Source organism: Lontra canadensis, unplaced genomic scaffold (assembly GCF_010015895.1).
Source record: "Lontra canadensis isolate GAN:19392208 unplaced genomic scaffold, GSC_riverotter_1.0 scaffold136, whole genome shotgun sequence".
NCBI lineage: Eukaryota > Metazoa > Chordata > Mammalia > Carnivora > Mustelidae > Lontra > Lontra canadensis.
Window position 1 is genome coordinate 648,319 of NW_022631130.1, and position 21,582 is coordinate 669,900.

The 21,582-nt window shown below is 38.1% G+C and overlaps 1 protein-coding gene across 8 annotated transcripts in view; it reads right to left on the minus strand.

The window, feature by feature from the left end:
• Window positions 1-21,582, minus strand: part of WDR33 (WD repeat domain 33) — a 124,105-nt gene that overhangs the window by 15,970 nt on the left and 86,553 nt on the right. For 5 of the 8 annotated variants that reach the window (XM_032843132.1, XM_032843133.1, XM_032843130.1 and 2 more), the window contains 9 exons: window positions 8,747-8,873; window positions 7,343-7,497; window positions 7,174-7,252; window positions 6,612-6,722; window positions 6,163-6,257; window positions 5,886-5,972; window positions 3,205-3,344; window positions 2,453-2,605; window positions 28-1,116 (listed from right to left, as the gene is read on the minus strand). In XM_032843132.1, the coding sequence (XP_032699023.1) occupies window positions 28-1,116; window positions 2,453-2,605; window positions 3,205-3,344; window positions 5,886-5,972; window positions 6,163-6,257; window positions 6,612-6,722; window positions 7,174-7,252; window positions 7,343-7,497; window positions 8,747-8,873 (2,036 nt within the window). The other 3 variants (XR_004380903.1, XM_032843136.1, XM_032843135.1) reach the window with 3 other exon arrangements.

Genomic DNA, 21,582 nt, shown 5'->3' on the forward strand with positions numbered 1-21,582 from the left:
TGCCTGTAAGTTAGAAATAAATAATACCTGATTGAAGGGGGCCCGGGGCCCATCACCTAGCAGAGCTGTTTTCTGCTGCTGGAATGGTATTGGCCCTTGAGATGGATGTGGCCCTCTTGCCGGGTTCTGCTGTCCCTGAGGTCCAGGGGGCCCTTGCATGCCACCCTGGGGTGGAGGCCCCAAAGAGCCCTGGGGCGGCCCCTGCTGACCTTGTGAGCCTGGAGGCCCTCGCAATTCCTGGGGGGGGCCCAGCATGGACCCTTGGGCTGGAGGCCCCTGCATGCCTCGCATCTCCTGAGGGCCTCGCATCTCCTGAGGGCCATGTCCCAGCAGTCCACTTGGAGGGTGAGGTCCTCGCATCTCTTGAGGCGGATGGCCCATCATCATCCCTTGGGGAGCAGGACCCTGATTTTCTCGGGGGCCTGGAGGACCCTGCATTCCTCTTGGATTCAATCCCATCAGAGGTCCCTGAGACACAGGACCCTGGATCCCTTGAGACCCTGGACCACCTTGTATCCCATGAGGATGAGGAGGTCCTTGCATTCCTCTGGGACCAGGTGGTCCCTGCATACCTTGAGTACCAGGAGGCCCCTGAGGGCCCAAGTGACCCTGGGGACCAGGTGGGCCTTGAGGGCCTATGTGACCTTGTGGGCCAGGTGGACCCTGAGGACCCATATGACCCTGAGGACCAGAATTACCCTGTGGTCCAGGTGGTCCTTGAGGTCCCAAAGGGCCATGAGGTCCAGGATGCCTCTGCATTCCTTGGGGCCCGTGCATGTCCTGAGGCCTTGGCAACCCCTGGGGCGGGCCCTGGGGCCCTTGTGGTCCCATGAATCCTTGTGGCCCCCCACCTCCCTGATGCAGCGGAGGACCTTGTGGTCCCATTTGTCCCTGGGGTCCAGGGGGTCTAAACTGTCCCTGTGGACCTGGAGGCCCCATTTGAGCCATGTTCATTGGCATCTGCTGAGATGGATGGGGCTGCTGAAAACCTTGAGGAATCTGAGACATTGGACCTTGTCCTGGAAAGGGCTGGGGTCCGAGAAGAGGGGTGCCAGATGAAGGAGGAGGCTGAATTTGCTCAGCCTGTTTCTGTGCAAGTCTTTCAATTTTAAGTTGCTGGAAAGAAAGGAAAAAAAGCATACTGATAAATATACCAGAACCCTTGAAGATGACATACTGCTATCACTTATTTCATTGGGAGAGCCTCAAGACAAACATAAGGCATCCAACCTTTCAACACTCCACAGTAACAAGAATTCATATAACAGTCAGATATTCTGAGAGCACACAAACTTCCAGACTCACTCTAGACGCCTTCTTATATTTTTAAAAAATATTTTATTTATTTATTTGACAGAGAGAGAGAACACAAGCAGGGGAAGTGGCAAGCAGAAGGGGAGGGAGAAGCAAGCTCCCCACTGGGCAGGGGAAGCCCGATATGGGACTCGATCCCAGGACCCCAGGATCTTGAACTGACTGGAAGGCAGTCACTTAACCAACTAAGGCACTCAGGCTCCCTACACTCCTTCTTTTTAAATACTGGGAAAACAGAAGTCAGGATTATTTATAATCATCTTATCATATTCAAAATTTACTAATGTTTTCTCAGTTTTGGTTAACTGTCAAAGATGAAAAAAAATAAGAGCAAACCACCTGCTCTAGAGCTGACAGAAAAATTATTTTGTATGTCAATAAATACATGATCCAAGTTAAAACTATGTTGGTTTTATCTTTCCCATTAAAAAATGTATATGAAGGGGACACATGGGTGGCTCAGTGGGTTAAAGCCTCTGCCTTCAGCTCAGGTCATGATCCCAAGGTCCTGGGATCGAGCCCCACATAGGGCTCTCTGCTCTGTAGGGAGCCTCCTTCCTCCTCTCTCTCTCTCTCTCTCTGCCTGCCTCTCTGCCTACTTATGATTTGTCTGTCAAACAAATAAATAAAATCTTAAAAAAAAAAATGTATATGAAGGAGAGACTGGGTGGCTCAGTAGGTTAAGTGTCTGATTCTTGATTTTGGCTCAGATCATGATCTCAGGGTTGTGGGATCAAGTCTGGCATCAGGCTCTGTGCTCAGTGTCAAGTCTGCTCCAGATTCTCTCTCTAACCTCTCCCACTGCCCCTCCCCCTGCTCGCTCGTACTCTCTCTTTCTCTCTCTCTCAAATAAATAAATAAATCTTTTTTTTTAAATGTATATTTAACTTAGTTCTACTCACTGCTTGACTGATTTGGTTTTAAAAGTGTTAGAAACAGAATTCTTTCACACCTGAAACTATTATGAAATTATATGTCAATTATACTTCAATTAAGAAAATTCGAAAAACATAAAGAAATGGTGATGTTCATAAGACCCATCTGAGAAGTCCTTCCCTTCTCTGTAAGAGCATATCAATAAAAAATATTATCACTATTTTCTTGGATCATCTTGAACCCCCTAAAGAGTATCACATACCTCCAGAAGCTGTGGGTTAGTATACTGTAATGTCGCCATTTCTTGCTCAATTTCTGCTTGTGTTTTCTTCTTCTCTTCCAATTTAATGTCCTCTTTTCTGTCATTCAGTACCTCATTTGGGGCAGGAATTGGAACTTTATTTTGCATCCAAGCCTTGGGAAAGAAGAGAATATTAAAATACACCCTAAGTGTGTATATTACAGTGAGAGAATGAGAAAAATATTCTGTAATATCACTGGCTCATTCCAACTTGCCAAATACAAGCCAGCCAGCCTTGTATACTGTCTTTATTTGTAACGCTCCTTCCTGTAACGAGAATGAGTCAGGAAAGCACAATATCGGGTAGAAACTACTAACCTGATAAACACTGTAAGATCTTACATGTTATTGAGAATGAAAAGCCTGCCCACCTCTTCGAAAGGGCACATGCACTTTGTGTTGAGGGGACAAATAAAGCAGAAGACAGACAAACGAAGAAGAGAGTCAACATACTCTCTCTGCTCCATGTTTTTTTCTTCTCCTTCCTCTGACAGCTTGGACAATAAGAAGTAGGTGAGAATAAAAGAAGAGCTACAAGAATCATGACCAACTCAGCACTAACTGGAGAGCAGCAGATGGGAACTTTATCGAAGAATACTCCAAAGAAATCTGTAGTATAGAAATACTTTCCATAGATGAGACAATGCAAGAGGCACTCAAGAAGCAGAACACCACGGTACATGGACAAGTTGGGACTGCTGCTAGTTACTCACCTGCTGGAACTGAGCAGGAATAGGTTTTGCATAAGGAACTTTCTTCTGAGGAACTTTCTTCTGATCCTTTTGCATCACCTCCTCCATTCCCCAGTCCAAACCTGGAATCGTCATTTCAATTTCATTTGATTCATCTTTCCCTATAACCACAAAAAGAAGCAGTTAGCCAAGGAAATGAGAGCAAATGGCCACATCATCAATAAACACATTTTTGAACGGGGAAAAGCTGACAGCCTTCCCTTTGAGATCGGGAACACGACAAAGATGCCCACTCTCAACACTCTTGTTCAACAGAGTAGTAGAAGTCCTAGCAACAGCAATCAGACGACAAAAAGAAATAAAAGGTATTCAAATTGGCAATGAAGAAGTCAATGCTCTCTTCGCAGATGATATGATACTTTATATGGAAAACCCGAAAGACTCCACTCCCAAACTAGTAGTAATACAGCAATTCAGTAATGTGGCAGGATACAAAATCAATTGCTTTCTTATATACTAACAATGAAAATACAGAAAAGGAAATTAGAGAATCGATTCCATTTACTATAGAACCAAGAACCATAAGATACCTGGGAATAAACCTAACCAAAGAGGTAAAGGAACTACAGAACATTCATAAAAGAAATTGAAGAAGACACAAAAAGATGGAAAAGCATTCCATGCTCATAGATCAGAAGAATAAACATTGTTAAAATGTCTATACTGCCTAGAGCAATCTGTACTTTCAATGCCATTCCGATCAAAATTCCACCAGCATTTTTCAAAGAGCTGGAACAAACAATCCTAAAATTTGTATGGGATCAGAAGAGACCCCGAATTGCTAAGGAAATGTTGAAAAAGAAAAACAAAACTGGGGGCATCACACTGCCTGATTTCAAGCTTTACTACAAAGCTGTGATCACTAAGATAGCATGGTACTGGCACAAAAACAGACACACAGATCCAGTGGAACAGAGTGGAGAGCCCAGATATGTACCCTCAACTCTATGGTCAAATAATCTTCGACAAAACAGGAAAAAATATACAGTGGAAAAAAGACAGTCTCTTCAATAAATGGTGCTGGGAAAATTGGACAGCTATGTGTAGAAGAATGAAACTCGACCATTCTCTTACACCATACACAAAGATAAACTCAAAATGGATTAAAAAAAAAACCTTAAGATAAGGCAGGAATCTATCCCAATCCTAGAGAACACAGGCAGTAACCTCTTTGACATCGGCTGCAGCAACTTCTTTCAAGATATGTCTCCAAAGGCAAAGGAAACAAAAGTGAAAATGAACTTTTGGGACTTCATCAAGATCAAAAGCTTCTGCACAGCAAAGGAAACAGTCAACAAAACAAAGAGGCAACCCACAGAATGGCAGAAGATATTCACAAATGACAGTACAAAGGACTGATATCCAAGATCTATAAAGAACTCAATCTGAACACACACAAAACAGATAATCACATCAAAAAATGGGCAGAAGACATGAACACACTTCTCCAAAGAAGACATACAAATGGCCAAAAACACATGAAAAAATGTTCATCGTTATTAGCCATTAGGAAAATTCAAATCAAAACCACATTGAGATACCACCTTACACCAGTTAGAATGGCCAAAATTAACAAGACAGTAAACAAGTGTTGGAGAGGATGTGGAGAAAGGGGAATCCTCTTACACTGTTGGTGGGAATGCAAATGGGTGCAGCCACTTTGGAAACAGTGTGGAGATTCCTTAAGAAATTAAAAATAGAGCTTCCCTATGACCTGCAACTGCACTACTGGGTATTTACCCCAAAGATACAGATGTAGTGAAAAGAAGGGCCATCTGTACCCCAGTGTTCATAGCAGCAATGGCCACAGTTGCCAAACTGGAAAGAACCAAGATGACCTTCCACGGATGAATGGATAAGGAAGATGTGGTCCATATACACTATGGAGTATTATGCCTCCATCAGAAAGGATGAATACCCAACTTTTGTATCAACATGAACAGGACTGGAAGAGATTATGCTGAGTGAAATAAGTCAAGCAGAGAGAGTCAATTATCATATGGTCTCACTTATTTGTGGAGCATAAGGAATAACATGGAGGACATGGGGAGATGGAGAGAAGTGAGTTGGGGGAAACTGGAGGGGAGATGAACCATGAGAGATTGTGGACTCTGAGAAACAAACAGGGTTTTGGAGGGGAGGAGGTGGGGGGTTGGGTGAGCCTGGTGGTAGGTATTACGGAGGGCACATATTGCATGGAGCACTGGGTGTGGTGCATAAACAATGAATTCTGGAACACTGAAAAGAAAAAAAAAAAAAAAGAAAAAACCACATTTTTGAAAGAACAGACTTTAAATATGTAGTTTATATCACTTTTATCAACATGTCTCAACATAAACTATTTTGGCATTTTTAAAATAATTTAGTATCATGAAGGTTATTAACAGGTCTACAAAAAAAATTTTTTTTTAAGATTTTATTTATGTATTTGATAAACAGAGATCACAAGTAGGCAAAGAGGCAGAGAGAGAGAGGAGAGGAGGAAGCAGGCTCCCTGCGGAGCAGAGAGCCGGATGTGGGGCTCAATCCCAGGATCCTGGGATCATGACCTGAGCCGAAGGCAAAGGCTTTAACCCACTGAGCCACCCAGGCGCCCCCCAAAATTTTATAAAAATAAAACACATAGGTACAATGTCTCTTACCCATCTGCTCTTGTTCCATAGCTAATTTTAGTTGTTCTGGTATTCCCATTCCTGGAATTACTGCCAGGCTATTAGGTTCAAGGTCATCTATAAATAGGAATACATCTATTATCAACAGAGATTTTATAAACATAGTGGCCCAATAAATGAACACTTTATAAAAATGAAACCTTAATCAGTAAACTATGAAACTAAATTTAGTTTTATATAATCTTTTCCATAACGCTTTAATAAGAGAATATCAGATTTCAAAGAAGGATAAATATGTGAATCTTACCATATTCTACTCCATCTTCAGACATTCCAGGCAATAGGTTGAGATTATATCGATCTCGCATTTTATCACCTGGCCGGTTTCGGGTCCAGAATTTGCTGTCAAAATAAAAGTGATTGGAGGGGTGAAGGGAGGAGGATGGTTTCAGTATATTTCTGGGCACTTAAGAGTACCAAACAACCCACCAGTAAACATAACAAAGTTTTACAGTGACTTTCTTCTAAAAATTTAAGATGTCAAAATATTTTTTTAATACGAAGGCAAACCAAAATTCAAGTAACAAAGTCATACTCAATACTCTATTTCTTATTATTACATACGTATCAATAAACCACTACATGTTCCTAGGAAGTTGGACTACAAATTTATTAATCTATCAATAAATATAAATCTTCATTTTCTGCTGCTCCATGAACAGAGTAAGTCCTTGTTATTTTTTATATAAAGCTTACCTAGTATGGTCATTTGAACCTGAGCAGAGAATATGTCCAAGAGGATGCCAAGCCAGACTCCAGATCATTCCTTCGTGGGCCATCTCCATCCCACCCACTTCCTTCTCTACCCTGTAATAGCATCACAGAAAGAAGTCTTTTCACAAAAGTTACCAAAAAGGAAAAAAAAGGGGGGGGGAGCATTTTCTTTTGCTGTAACACAAATCTACCAAAGCCTGTTACTTTGAATCTGGTCAGTTCCATGTGTTTCAGGGGTATTCATTTGGTCATCAACAATATATTCTTTTACTGAGGAGTACTTCAGAGGGAAAAATGGTTGGAGAATGAATTCACCAATCAGAAACAAAGAAATCTGCTTTAATCTCCCTTAATGACTTCTAGATCCAAAAACAAAGGTGCTAAGTTTTCTATTCCAAGCTGAGTTTACAGCATTGAAAACTGCAGGAAGTCTCTGATATAGGACATATGAACACTCAGGAAAAAGACAAGACATTATGTTTTACACTTTTAGGTGCTCTCTTCATAAAATATACAACTTCTTTACATGGTAAGTATCACATACCCCACATGCCAGAATAACAAAGAGCCATCAGACCCTCCACTGGCAAAAAGTCCTTCATGAACAGGATGCCAGGCCACAGCTGCGAAACAAAAACGTGGGCAAAGGCAAAATTGTTAGGATCTCAACAGACTACAGGTAATAGAATGAGAAGCACGCCACAACCACTGACCTGTGGCTTCTTTCTTATGACCTCGGAAGACTTGAAGCTCTTCTTTCAGGTTTCGGATATCAAAAAGTTTACAGAGGTGGTCACGTGATGCAGTGAGTAGCCAATTGCCATTGAGATTTAATTTCACTTCCATTACTGTGTTTTTATGGGCATGACTAGAAACAAAGTACCAAGAAAATAATCTGTCAGAATTCAAAACAAGGATAAATCAATACAATGGCCATTTTTGTTAAAAAGCACATGGGTCAAGACACAAGAGGTTGGGCCTCTTGGCAAGAGGTTTGGACATTATTTTTGTGGCTGACCTATTTCTTTCAGGTTTACTTTTTTTTTTTTTTTTTAAGATTTTATTTATTTATTTGAGTCTTTCAGGTTTACTTTTAACGTGGTCTTGTTATGTTACAAGCTTTATTGCTTCTTAATGTCCATTATCTAAGTACAGTTTTCATTAACCAATGAAACAGCAGCAGAGCTTCAACTGTAGAGAAAAGCTTATCTGTGAAGCAGGGGAAGCACTTGAACACATAAATTAATAGTCAATAAAGCTCATTAAATTTTCAAAATTCAGTGACACTCCTCTCATTAAGACAAGCATTAAAAAAAGAGCACAGGATAGTTTGAGGGTTAATTTGAACTAAAAACACTACAAATCAAGGCCTATAAAATGCACATCTCCAAGGAGCACCAGTCACAATGTGTCCTATTTGGTTGTGGCCACTGGAGTTATGTAACAAGGCAGCCTTGCTCCAACCAGCTCACTCTGGATTTGGCTCACTTTCCAGTCAGAAGGACCAGGATGCAGGGGTGTGGTCAAAACACATGTTAATAACATGTTTATTTAACTATGAATAGAGACAGATAATAATAAAAAATAGTAATATAAAATATAATAATATAAAATATATATGTAATATAAAATATAATAATAAGTAATTTTAAAAAGACAAAACTTTATTATGAGGCTGCATCATAAATAAGCACCTCAAACAGAAAATGAGAACGGATTTAAAACTGGGGAAACTGAGGAATTCAAAATTCCTCTATAAATAGATGCGGTAAGATGGAGAAGACTGGGCTGTGTCTAGTAAGTAAGTGGGTGCCACCTTAGCTACATAGAGTGCCAAAATGTATCACAAGGAGAGACTACAACCTAGGATAGTGAGAACCACCTTTTCTTCATCTTCGTCCTTGCCCCCACTCCCAGGGATATCCAAATTAAATTTAGATACATATGGAAGAACAAAAATCATATTTAATTAATAAGAAGACCCTAGGTACAAGTTCATCTGTTGTGTACCCTAGTTTTTCATGAATACACAGGACGAGAGAAGGCTCAAAGTTAAAAAATACAGACAGTCTTGTTCCCCTTTGTTTAGGGACCAAGGTGTGGTTCCTATCACTTACAGTGTTGCAAGACTCTGCCCAGTCTTGGGATCCCAGAACTTGATTGGCTGTTGACTATCTTTACTTCCTGAAACAACTAACCCTTTTGTTGGATGCCAGTCTACACATTTCACATCTGCACCATGCCCTGTTGGAAACAAGTAGAAATAAAACCTAATCAGTCATATATTTAAAGCAGCACTCCATTCTAATTTAAACCAAAGCAGACAAACTTAATAAACGTTTTGATCCTAGTACTCCGTCATCTTAACCTTTTTGAAAAGACTCTTTTGGTTTTGTGTGGGGAAGACTTTTGAATAGAGCAACCTCTTTTGAGGTCAAGATGCACAGGAACAGTTCCTCTTCTCAGGCAACTAAGCTCAACTTCTTGCCTACTTCTGGCTGGCCAAAGCTTTTTAGAAGCTGTGTCACTCAAGCCCCATATTTAAAGCTTGTCATGTTTTTCTGGATGATCCTAATTACTAGGCACAATTCTTGTCATTCACTCTATAGTTTTCCCACTTTGAAGTAGTCCTTATAGATCAAAAGTCCTAAATTCAGGTTCACATGCCAGCGCTTTCTAGATGTGGCAGCAGGAAAAATATTCTATCTTTCTGATGGAATTCCATTTACTAAAATGCAAAAGGAGAAAAACAATTCCCGCTTCATTTACACACACACACACACACACCAGATGAGATGATGGTAAGAGCTACTCTGTGGAGTACTTACTAATATGTTAGGGCATGATGGGATATTTAAAAGCATCACCTTTTTAAATCCTCACAAAATCCTGAGGAAGGTATTATCATTTTATCTGTTTTACAAGTGAAGAAAAGAAACAGAAGGACTGCAGGGGTTAAGACATCCTAGTTTCTAAAGCTAGTCAACAAGAACAGGAGCTGGAATCTGAACCTGATCGACAGGATTCCAGAAATAGTTCTCTCAATCACTGTGCTAACGCATAGGGTCACTTAACAAATGAAACACATTAACTAATACTAAAAATCACAAAAGTGAAAATCAGAACTTCTACAATTGAAAGAGATTAGTAACTAATTTTTGAAAAATCAGTGCTGTCCAGAAAAAGGCTCAGAAAGATTTTATACAGCAAATGCCCTACAATGCAGGTTAAAAGTGAGGTGAAGAGTATTTGAAACTGGTCCCTCTCCAACCAGGACCAAATCCAGCTTCTATTAAATCTGAGGTGGGAAGGAGGAAGGATATGGAAGAATAGCAAGAGAGGGAAGAAGGGAAGAGTGAAGAGATGATTTTAGAGGCAATGGGAAGTGAATATGCACCAGTTCAGAAGGGGAGTAATTTGTGTCTCAAATAGGCATGGACTTAAGACCCCATGCTGGCAAATATGTAGGGAGATACCAACTGCCTGGACAACAGTTTGACAATGTGTGACAAAGCATAAGAAACATGCATATCCTACAACCTGAGAACCTCATGCCTCAGAATTTATCCTGAGGAAATAATGGATGTCCAAAAAGATTTGCCTACACAAATGTTTAATGATAGTTTATTTTTAAATGCCCTTGAATAGGAAACATATTACAAAATATATTTCAGTATGGCATATGTGCTCAATGGAATATGATACACCTGTTATAAATGATACTATAGTAATTTGTTAATTAAAATATCCATGATATGATTGAAAAAAGAAAAACACCAGTGTGTGCAGCATTCCTGATGTCACCACTGTAAAAGAGAGATCAGTACCATGAGTGTACAGGCACACCTCTCTAGAGAAAAATGCAAGAAGTCTAGACACCAAACTGTTAAACAGAAATAATACTAAGCTGAGTAGAGGTAATATGGTTATTCTTATTTCCCTGTTCTGTTTTTAAGTTTTCTTTTGGGGTTTTTTGTTTGTTTTTATATCTTCTACAGTGAACATATATTTTATAACTGGGATCTGAAGATGAAAAAAGGGAAAGAGGTTTTGTGTTGCTTTGATTTTATCAAGAAAAAGAAATGAGGATGGAAAGATTAAATAGAAATACAATTCAGTCTTCCAGTCCCTTGCTTGGCTTAAGAACTTTTTTTTTCAGGGTTGTTGCTATTGTTTTTAATTTACTTAAGTAATCTCAAAACCCAGTGTGGGGCTTGAACTCACTAGCCCAAGATCAAGAATCATATCCTCTCCTGACATAGCCAACCAGGCATCCTAAGAACTTTTAATGCCATTAACAATTTGATCCTAAAAAGATATGGCCAGGGAATTAAAAAAAAGCTCTTTGGGTCACTATCACCCAAAATTAAATATTATGTATAGATATGTATCTTAAACAAATTTGGAAAATACATGAGAAAACACTTTTAAAATGTGATGCACTATGGAAAAAAAGTTCATACTCTTAGCAGCCACCTCTACCCTCACCTTTTCTGAGATGCTTTTGTTATAAAAGTATGTTTAGTTTAAAGAACTATATGCAAAAAAAAAAGATTTTAAAAAAAGTTAAAAAAAAAGGAACAACAAAAATATATTTGAGCTGCTTTGAATTGTTTTCTGACATTTTCTAAAATGTATTTGAGGGGCGCTTGGATGGTACAGTCGGTTAGGTGTCCAACACTTGGTTTCGGCTCACATCATGATCTCAGGGTCATGAGACGGAGCCCTGTGTCAGGCTCCATGCTTAAGACTGCTTAAGTTTCTCTCTCACTCTTCCTCCGCCCCTCCCCTAACCCTCTATCTCTCTAATAAATAAATAAGCCTTTAATTTTTTTTTTTTAAATAAGGGCGCCTGGGTGGCTGAGTTGTTAAGCACTGCCTTTGGCTCAGGTCATGATCTTGGGATCCTGGGATCAAGCCCTGCGCTGGGCTCCCTGCACAACAGGAAGCCTGCTTTTCCCTCTCCCACTCCCCCTGCTTGTGTTCCTTCTCTTGCTGTGTTATGTCTCTCTCTGTCAAATAAATAAAATCTTTTTTAAAAAATTTTTAAATAAAATAAAAAGTATTCAAGTAGAACCTAAGCAAGTGAGGAATCTCATCTATCCTATTCTGCTAAATGAATTTACCCAAATCCATACATATCACTAAATATAAATCCAACTGATTGGTACTGATTCTAGGGTATTATTTTATTGGTTACTGTCCTTAATAATAAAAATACTGCTACTACTAGTGAGCACACATACTTCTTACATGTATGGTACTATTCGAAGCAAAGTATGTATACTGACTAGTACTTTACATATGAAAATTACAAAGTACAGACAGGTTAGGCAATTTGTCCATGATCACACAGCTGATACTGGCAGAGCAGACACCTTGAATGCAGGGAGCTGGCCCCCAATCCATAGCTCTTAATGCCTATTCTATTCTGCCTCCTTAGACGTGGAAAGGTTAGTCTAAGAGTTACAGGAGAAAAGAAAGTAAGTCTCTTCCTATTTGCTTCTATACGCACAAAGACTCATTGAGAGATAGCAGACAGGGAACAGATGGGAGGGCAGCTATTCAAGTCTTGACATTATTTTATTTTTGAACCACATGCATGGGTCATCTACTTTTTTAAACTTAAATACAAATAAAAGACTTATTTAAGAAAGTATGTACAAAAAAATGTGCATCATGCTAACATTTATGGCTTAAAAAGAGACACACACGTACACAAAGCACACACATACATTTGCTCAAATATGCATAAAATGTGAAAAACAGAAAGAAAACAGAAGAATCATCACATTAATTGCCCCCAAGAGAGGGAACTGGGTAAGGAGACTTCACTGTATACTGTTTGGTAATTTTTAAATACTGAAACACAGGAATGATCCACTGGGGAAAAAAATTCAATGAAAAAAAATTAATTTACTAAATAGCAAAGGACTGGTTGCTCTGTAAAGTGGATATGAAATCATTACAAGTAGCACATATCACTTTTATATTTTTGCAAATGAAAAGGAGGAAAAATAAATAGCTTAACCCGGCACAGAAGCACAATTTTGCAACTGATTTGCAACTGCTTTCTTCTTTGGTAAAAAAAATGTTACTGAATTCCCAATGAAGTGAGAAAAACGATTTCAAACAATAAAACTGTACCCTCTCATGTAACATTTAGATCCAGAACAATGAGACTAACAGAAATGTATCCTACGAAAGTAACTTAAAGGATTTTTTTAAACTTTTATATTTAAAAGATGGCAGTTGAAACTTTGCTCAAAATAATGAAAACAAATTTCAGAGGTGGGATAAATTAAGTGAACTGTGTTATGGACCAAAAAAAGAACAAAAACTATTAAAATGAGGATTCTAGAACAAAAGAAAATGCTCATGAAATAAAGTGCATTTTATTTGTTTTTAAGATTTTATTTATTTATTTGGCAGACAGATCACAAGTAGGCAGAGAGGCAGGCAGAGAGAGAGGAGGAAGCAGGCTCCCTGCTGAGCAGAGAACCCAATGCGGGGCTGATTCCAGGACCCTGGGATCATGACCTGAGCAAAAGGCAGAGGCTTTAACCCATTGAGCCACCCAGGCGCCCCTAAAGTGTATTTTAAAACAGCAAACAAGGGGCACCTGGGTGGCTCAGTGGGTTAAGCCTCTGCCTTTGGCTCAGGTCATGATCTCAGGGTCCTGGGATCGAGTCCTGCATCGGGCTCTCTGTTTAGCAGGAAGCCTGCCTACCTCCACCTGCCTGTCTACTTGTGATCTCTCTCTCCTTGTCAAATAAATAAATAAAATCTTTAAAAAAACAAAACAAAACAAAACAGCAAACAAGAGGTACCCAGCTGGCTCAGTCCATGGGACATGCGACTCTTGATCCCAGCATTCTGAGTTGAAGCCCCACGCTGGGTGTAGAGATTACTCAAAAATAAAATCTCAGGGGCACCTGGGTGGCTCAGTCAGTTAAGTGTCCAACTCTTGATTTCGGCTGAAGTCATGATCTCAGGGTCATGGGATCCAGCCCCGCATCTGGGCTCAGGGCTCAACACTCAGCGGGGAGTCTGCTTCAGGATTCTCTCCCTCTGCCCCTCCCACTGCTCATGTATACTCTCTCTCTAAAATAAGTAAATAAATCTTTAAAAATAAATGAATTTTAAAAATAAAATCTTAAAAATAAATAAATAATAAAACAGCAAACAAACTAATACATGCATAAACCGTGCATATGCCATGGGGCTGATTAGAAAAATGTTTAGGTTCAAAAATGTAGATGCAAATAAGTGGCAAATAAAAACTATATTGAAATACCAGAAACAGAGAAGTTTTCACATTTTCTCTAATGTTATATTGTATTTATCATCACAAATAACACAGGTTAGATTTATATGTGTGTATAAACTCTGATGTTTTTAAAATGAGAAAAAAAATAAGAAATTAAATTGAGAAATAAATTGAGGAAAAAAAGGAAATTTGCTAGGTAATATTTCCTCTATCAAAGTAGCAAGAATTAAATTTGGTGACACAGTGATAATAAGAGAGGAACAGACAATGCCATCCACAACTGGTTGGAAAGTAAATTAGTACAATTTTGGAGGGAGGCCATCTGGCCATATCTATCAAAATGTTACAACTCTTAATTCTGCTAGAAATTTACCCTATGTCTGTAGCTGTAAAATCACACCAAAATTTTACAAAGATAGTTTGTTTCACCTTGCTTGAATTCGAAGACTGGAAACACCTAAAAATCAATGAGGGGTTATTTAAGAATATTAAGGTAAATCCATATAACTGAATACTATATAGCTGTTAAAACTGAGGCAGGAAGAGGGAACTTTGGGGGGTGATGGAAATGTTCTATATCCTGATTATGGTGGTGGTTACAAAAATGAAGCAGAGAAAACTTTTTGAAGGGACTGAAATGTTACATACCTTTATTACAGTATATGTATTTGTCAAAGTTCATTGAACTGTATAACTAAGAAAAGGCTGAATGTTACCACATGTAACTTATACCTCAATAAGCCTTTTAAAAAGTACAAACAGGGGCGCCTGGGTAGCTCAGTGGGTTAAAGCCTCTGCCTTTGGCTCTGGTCATGATCTCAGGGTCCTGGGATTGAGCCCCGCATCAGGCTCTCTGCTCAGTGGTGAGCCTGCTTCCCCCCTCTCTCTGCCTGCCTCTTTGCCTACTTGTGATCTCTGATGAATAAATAAAATCTTCAAAATAAAATAAAAGTACAAACAGAAAAGCAAGATGTAATTTAATCCAATTTGTAAAAAAGAAAAGTTAAGCTGGTAATAGTTTTTTAGGGAGAAAAAATGCTATGAGAATAAGAAAGCACTTACTCTTGGACTGCGTAAAGTTTTTAACACGTTCTTTTATTACTTTAATTAATGGCAACTGCCTTTGGTTTCTCTCATTTCAAACCTCAAGAATGACTGATACTAATTAGTGTCCTTGTTTGCCAATACAGAACCAGTACTTGTGGTCCCAGAAAGATGTGCTTCAAAGCTTCAGTGGGGATGCACTTTTTCAGACAGTTCTCAGACTCAGTATCACTAAATGAAGTTTCAAGAATATTACGGGTTTTGTGAGCTGAGTGCCATATATAAAAAGTTAATTTTACACAAATTATTCTCTCACAGAATAATTGTTTGGAGACCCAAACATATAGCTTATCAATTTAACCATTAACCCAAAAGAATGTCTCTATACTAATTTTTATCATTTCAAAGGTCCAGAAGTTCAGAATAGAACCATTCAAAATTCTTTGTGACCCCCAAACATGGAAATTTCAAGAATGTAATTAGTGTTTGCAATACTGAAGCAATTAACACAGACTTACTACAAAATTCACTCAAGTAAATTTTTGGCCCAGTGACCTAGATATTTTAGTACTAACAACATCTTGCTGATAGCTCTAGTTTTAAACTAAAAACTGCTTGTCAGTAGAAGGCCCAACATTTTGTAAAGTGGCCCTTAATTAAAACATTTCAGAATCAAGCCCATAAGACAATATAAAGATAAAATTCTCAACATCCAACCCTCTCCAGACACTACAAAGCCTAACACAGGATAAGGTGTAGCCTTGCAGGGAACTGACAGGAGTCTACAGGGAGACTGTGGCAAACACATAAACTCTTGGTAGGATAACAGCTTTAAAAAGCTAGCAATACAGGCGCATTGCTACTACCAAGACTCCAGGATCCCTGGGAAAGGTCATAGTATCTATCCATACTTGACTGCATAAATTAGAAAGGGAGGATATGATAGAACAAAGATTTAAATATTGAAAGTTGGAGGTTCAACTGCCAATTTCTAAAATTAAGAGATTCCAAGTGCAAATCATTACATAAAGATCAAGAGTGTCATAATAAATCTATGTGTGGAATTCCCTTTAAATATTTACAAATACTTAAGAATCTCACCTGCACTGTTGAATACAGTAACTTATCAGCCACGTGGCTACCTAAATTTGTCTTAATCCAAGTTAAAATTTGGGTTCCTCATTCACTCTCTATAGCATTATTTCTCCTCATTCACTCTCTATAGCATTATTTCAAGTGCTCAAAGGCCACATGTTGACTACTGCCTAGTATACTGGATAACACAGATCTAGAATAGTTCCATCATCAGAAAAAGTCCTACTGGACAACACTGATTTAAACTAAAATTAGCCATTCTAAAGGAAGTTTCTACTTACACTCTCGTGATTATTATTTTTATTCTGCTACATAATGAACAACAACAAAAAAGTATCTTCAATTGCTACTAGAACCAGGGAAGACCTACAAATGTATCCAGGTATCCAGCCCTGAAATTGTTATCTAAGAGAAAACTGAGGCCTAAAAGGGCTAAGCCAATGCCCAGAGGTGCCCCGAATTTTCTTCCTATTCCTATCTTCCCTTCACCTCACTAAATATAACATCCAAATTAAGTGGCAAAATACAGTTGACCCTTGAACAGGGGTTGGAACAGTGCAGGGTCACTTACATGCAAATATTTTTTGATATACCATATAGTACTATAAATGGTTTTCTATTTCTTATTTTCTTGCTAACATTTTTTTCTGTAGCTTACTTGTATTGTAAAAACAGCATATAATACATACACAAAATATGTGTTAATCAACTATTTATATTATCAGTAAGGCTTTCTGGTCAACAGTAGGTTATCAGTAGTTAAGTTTTTAGGGAATCAAAAATTATACGAGGATTTTAGACTGCAGTGGAGGGATCAGCACTCCTAAATCCCTGTTGTGAAAGGGTCAACTGTAGTTCCTTTTGTTTCATTTATTAATCAAATGTAACTGAGGAGGTTGTAGTAGACAAACTTCACCTTTCCAAGTCACAGAACTACATAAGAAAAGAATTTAGGGGTAAAATTTAAAAATAAATACATAAATAAGGATTACTTCTTTTAGACTCTTAATCTCACAAAACAAACTGACGGTTGTGGAGGGGGGGGGTGGGTAGGGAGAGGGTGGTTGGGTTATGGACATTGGGGAGGGTATGTGCTATGGTGAGTGCTGTGAAGTGTGTAAACCTGGAGATTCACAGACCTGTACCCCTGGGGAAAAAAAAAATATGTTTATAAAAATAAAATTTAAAAAAAAAAAGACCTGTACCCCTGGGGCTAATAATACATTGTATGTTCATTTAATAATAAACATAAATAAATAAATAAATATAAATAAATAAAGCTGAATGGTATTGACAAAAAAAAAAAAGAATTACTTCTTTTACCTTTCTAAGAAGTAATTATACTGATTCTGAAGAGCAGGGTCTTGTTAAAAATAAAGGAATGTGAGGAGAAAAAAAGAAGAAAGGAATGTGGCAACCATGCCCCAACCCCACCCAAAGAAATTATAAATTAATCTCACCATATGGGGTTACTTTTAGGTATTGAGCTTTGGAGAGAGTGAATTTTGCATATTTCTTAGCTAGCTAACACTCTCTTTGGTCCTAGCTAAATGAATAGTAACAGAATTAGCATCTCTCAGGAGGCTGGTGGCATTGGTTTGTGGACTGTATCTGTCTGAGGGTTAACTTACTACTTCAGAATAACCAACTGCAAAAATACAATTAATTGTACCTTAGAATTTATACCAAATGGGAAGAAAATGATTTTACTTATTCCACTTGATCATTCCTTCACATGCTCATTTATGTGCTCTTTCACTGGCTCATTAATTCAAAATAAGTGTGCATAACAGCAACCTTCATTGGGCTCCTATTTTAGATGCTTGATCTCTAAAATATGTGATCACCAAACAAAATGAAGACTGAACACTGGGGAAATATTTGTAGAATCATATAGTCCAGGTACAATAACTTTTAAGAAAGTTAATACCTAGAATAAAAATTTTCAGAATAAAGACTGAATTAAGCTAACAAAACAACTAGTGCAGGGTCTTTAGAGACTTTTCTCCACAAATAAAAACAGAAAAATCTCTTCTAAAAAATGTTACACTGGGCGCCTGGGTGGCTCAGTCAGTTAAGGGGTCTGCCTTCAGCTCAGGTCATGATCCCAGGGTCCTGGGATGGAGCCCTGCATCAGGCTCCCTGCTCAGCAGAGAGTCTGTTTCTCCCTCATCCTCTGCTCCTCCATTCACTGGTGCTCACTCACTCTCAAAGTATTTTTTTAAAAACTAAAAAATAAATAAAAATTTTACACAACTATGCCTAAAATAGCAAGGTACAGAATGCAAAACAATTTTTCCTGACTAATAAAAACAAAACCTGCTTGATACGTACGTGTGTGTGTGTGTGTGTGTGTGTGTGTGTGTGTGTGTGTTTTAAGGGAGATCCTAGAAATAAAGTACAGAGACTCCTTAATAAACCCTAAAAGTCTAACAACAGGGCTGATGTTTTAGTCTTTAGGTATTTGGTGAACAGTTCCAGATGTGTTTTTGTAGAAAGTGGAGGCTTCCTGTTTATCATTTCCTATCTCAAAACCATAAGGTGCAGTGAGAGTTACAAGCCAGCAAGGGAAAGAGGTCTGTTTTTGGACTCTTCCTTCAGAGGAAGAGGTTCCCTGGTTTCTGCGATATTGTATGTAAAAACTGTGTCCCTCTGTGTATTTTTCAAGAACCTCATCTCTCCTCCACATTCTCACGAGATCCTAAGGGAACTACCATCCCACAGAGGTAAAACGTCCTGCCTTAAGACAACGCATATGACCCCGAGGCTCGGTGAACAGTCTGAAAACCAATATATAGTTTTATTTGAAGGTCAAAAATGGTGTCCATTTTTCCCATTTTATTTTTCCTGGATCAGACCAGTATACGAACAAATCTTAAGAAAAATTTCTTTTATACATAACTTACAAAAAGCACCAAGATTTTCTAATACAGGAAGAAAAAAGCAAACAAAGATTTTCAAGTACCATCTTGTACATTAACAGTTGAAGAACTGTTATTCAAGAAAATGTGTCAAACATTAACAACAAATTAGGTCTACTTCCAGCCACAGGAACATATAATGTAACAGATCAGTTTAAGGCAAAGGATATTTGTTGCCATGGTCCACAGCCAGACATTTCAGTATTCAATAGATTAGCCGACTCAAGAATTTAAAAAATGAAACAGCATAATTAACTTGTACCCTGGCCAACGAATATGCAATTTATTATCATTTTACCTCCCTTTTTTGCAAAGTGATTTTAAGCTTAATCCAACAGTCATTATCTACTGAAAGTGATATTATTAGTATTTCTGTCATCCAAATCTAGAAAGTGACATTAGTAAAAATCTATAAAATTAAATGGAAAGTCAATCATGGAACAGTATACCTCTAGGCAGTGTTTTTCAGGAAGCACGTTCAAAGCCACAACAGAGCACGAAATCTTGGGTGAAGGGGTTCTGTGGTCAAAGAGTTGTGCAGTGCTGAATTTTAAAAATTAACAGGTTTTTTTTTTTTTCCATGTCTGAGAGCCTTCAGTGCTTTCAATATAGATTACAAATCTGCAGGTGAGAATGTGACCATGAGTCTTTTTTCCTCAAAGCACTTCCAAATCCCTCAGAAGATGAATCTGGGAAATTTTTAAATGCTAGCTTATTTTGTTGTCTGGCAATGAAGAGCTTAAATCCAGGAGAGTGGACACCTCTGGGTAAAAAGAGGAAAGGCACTAGGGAGAGGTGCATAAAGGGACTTTTAACCATATCTGTAATGGGTTCTTCTTTTTAAAAAATTTCAGAAATAAGCATGGCAAAATGTAAGGATTTGACACAGTTGAGTGGTAACACGAAAGTGTTTATCAGGTTATAAAAAAAATGTGAAATGTATGCTGTCAGAAGAGTATCCGGTATACAAACATAAAAACTCAAATGAAACAAGGATGTAGAAACATAATAAATTTGCCAGATTCCTACTTAAGTCACACATGTAATTTGCGTATGCAAGTAAATGGTTTCTATTTAACTGTACTATGTATTTACACAGAAGACTGACAAAGGCTGAACCAAAAGAAACTGTCAAGTAGGTTAAAAACTGAAATTAAGAAGGAGTTCCGGAATCGCTTAAGCATCTAACTCTTGGTTTTGGCTTGGGTCGTGACCTCAGGGTCCTGGGATGAGCCTGAGTTGTTTTGGGATTCTGTCTCCTCTCTCCCTCTGCCCCTCCCCTCCCCCTGCTCTGTCTCTCTCTCCAAAATAAATAAATCTTTAAAAAAAAAAAAACTGGAAGTAAGCATACATAAGATTAATGCCATGAAACTACTTCTGGCATCAAAATGAAAATTTTTAATGAATATATGACATGTAAATAATTCCTGAGTCCAATAAAAACATATGCAGCCGTTAAGTTTTGCTGAAACTTACATTTTGGACTGCTACTAAACTTATACAATAATGTGGGGGGAGGACATAACAAAGAAAAGCACAATTTCCATTTGAGTCAATTTTTTAAAATTGTATTTAGAAAAATCTTGAAAACTATGAAAGGGAGAAAAATAATCAGATGACTGATACAACAAGAAAATCTCCATTTGTTTCTCAACCCATTGCCTGAGAGTATATAGAATGAATGCTGATCCTCTATATTCTTCTGTTGTAATAATCAGAAAGAAGTAACTCTGCAGCATGTTTCCTGCCCAACAGCAAATTACCCTTTGTGGCCTTTTTTTTTAAGATTTCATTAAAAGGATTTTTTAAAAAAGCTAGTTTGGAGAATATTCATCAAAGACGTTTAAAGGGAAGGAATGCAACAACTGAATGTTCTTTCAACCTGCATTGTTATTGTACTGTCCCAAATATTAACAACCAGGTATCACAGAGCACATCAGCCATTAGTCTGAGGTTAGAAATACGTGGTATCCCACACACAAGGTAGAAACCAGCTACAAAGTCCTTTAAAAGAAAGTGTGCACAGGGTGGGAGTGGGAGAGAGAGAGAGAGAGAGAGAGAGTGTGTGTGTGTGTGTGTGTGTGTGTAATCAGACGCCAAGGTTTTCTAGCAAACATTTCTGCACACATTCGTAATTCAACAATAATATATAGATGGTATAACAGTCTTAAAGAGTCAAGAAAAGAAGCATATAATCATCACTTGAAAAACTAGAAAGAAAGTGTAAAAACAAAAACAAAAAAAAAAACTTTAAAAGAATAATGGGAAGGTTTGGCAATACCAAGACTACCAAAAAGAGCAGTACCTATGCTACATTAACAATAGAGTCAACAGTGCCAGCAGATTCCTTGGCCAAGAATGAAAAGAAGCCATGACTGAAAGAAAGCCTTAATAAAGAAGAAAAAACAGGATCAAAAAGGAAAACAAGAAATTTTAAATGGTACTTAAGGGCATTTCTAGGGAAAGCCTTCCTTCTGAAAAAAATATATTAAAACAGTAAACTGGTTAATCACCCTCAGTTGGCCAGAATAAGGACACTGTGTTTTAAAATCAGAGGTTTAGATACATGAAAGCAACACACAATCCCGGCCAAACGAGAAGTAACTAATTAGCCCCCATGGTA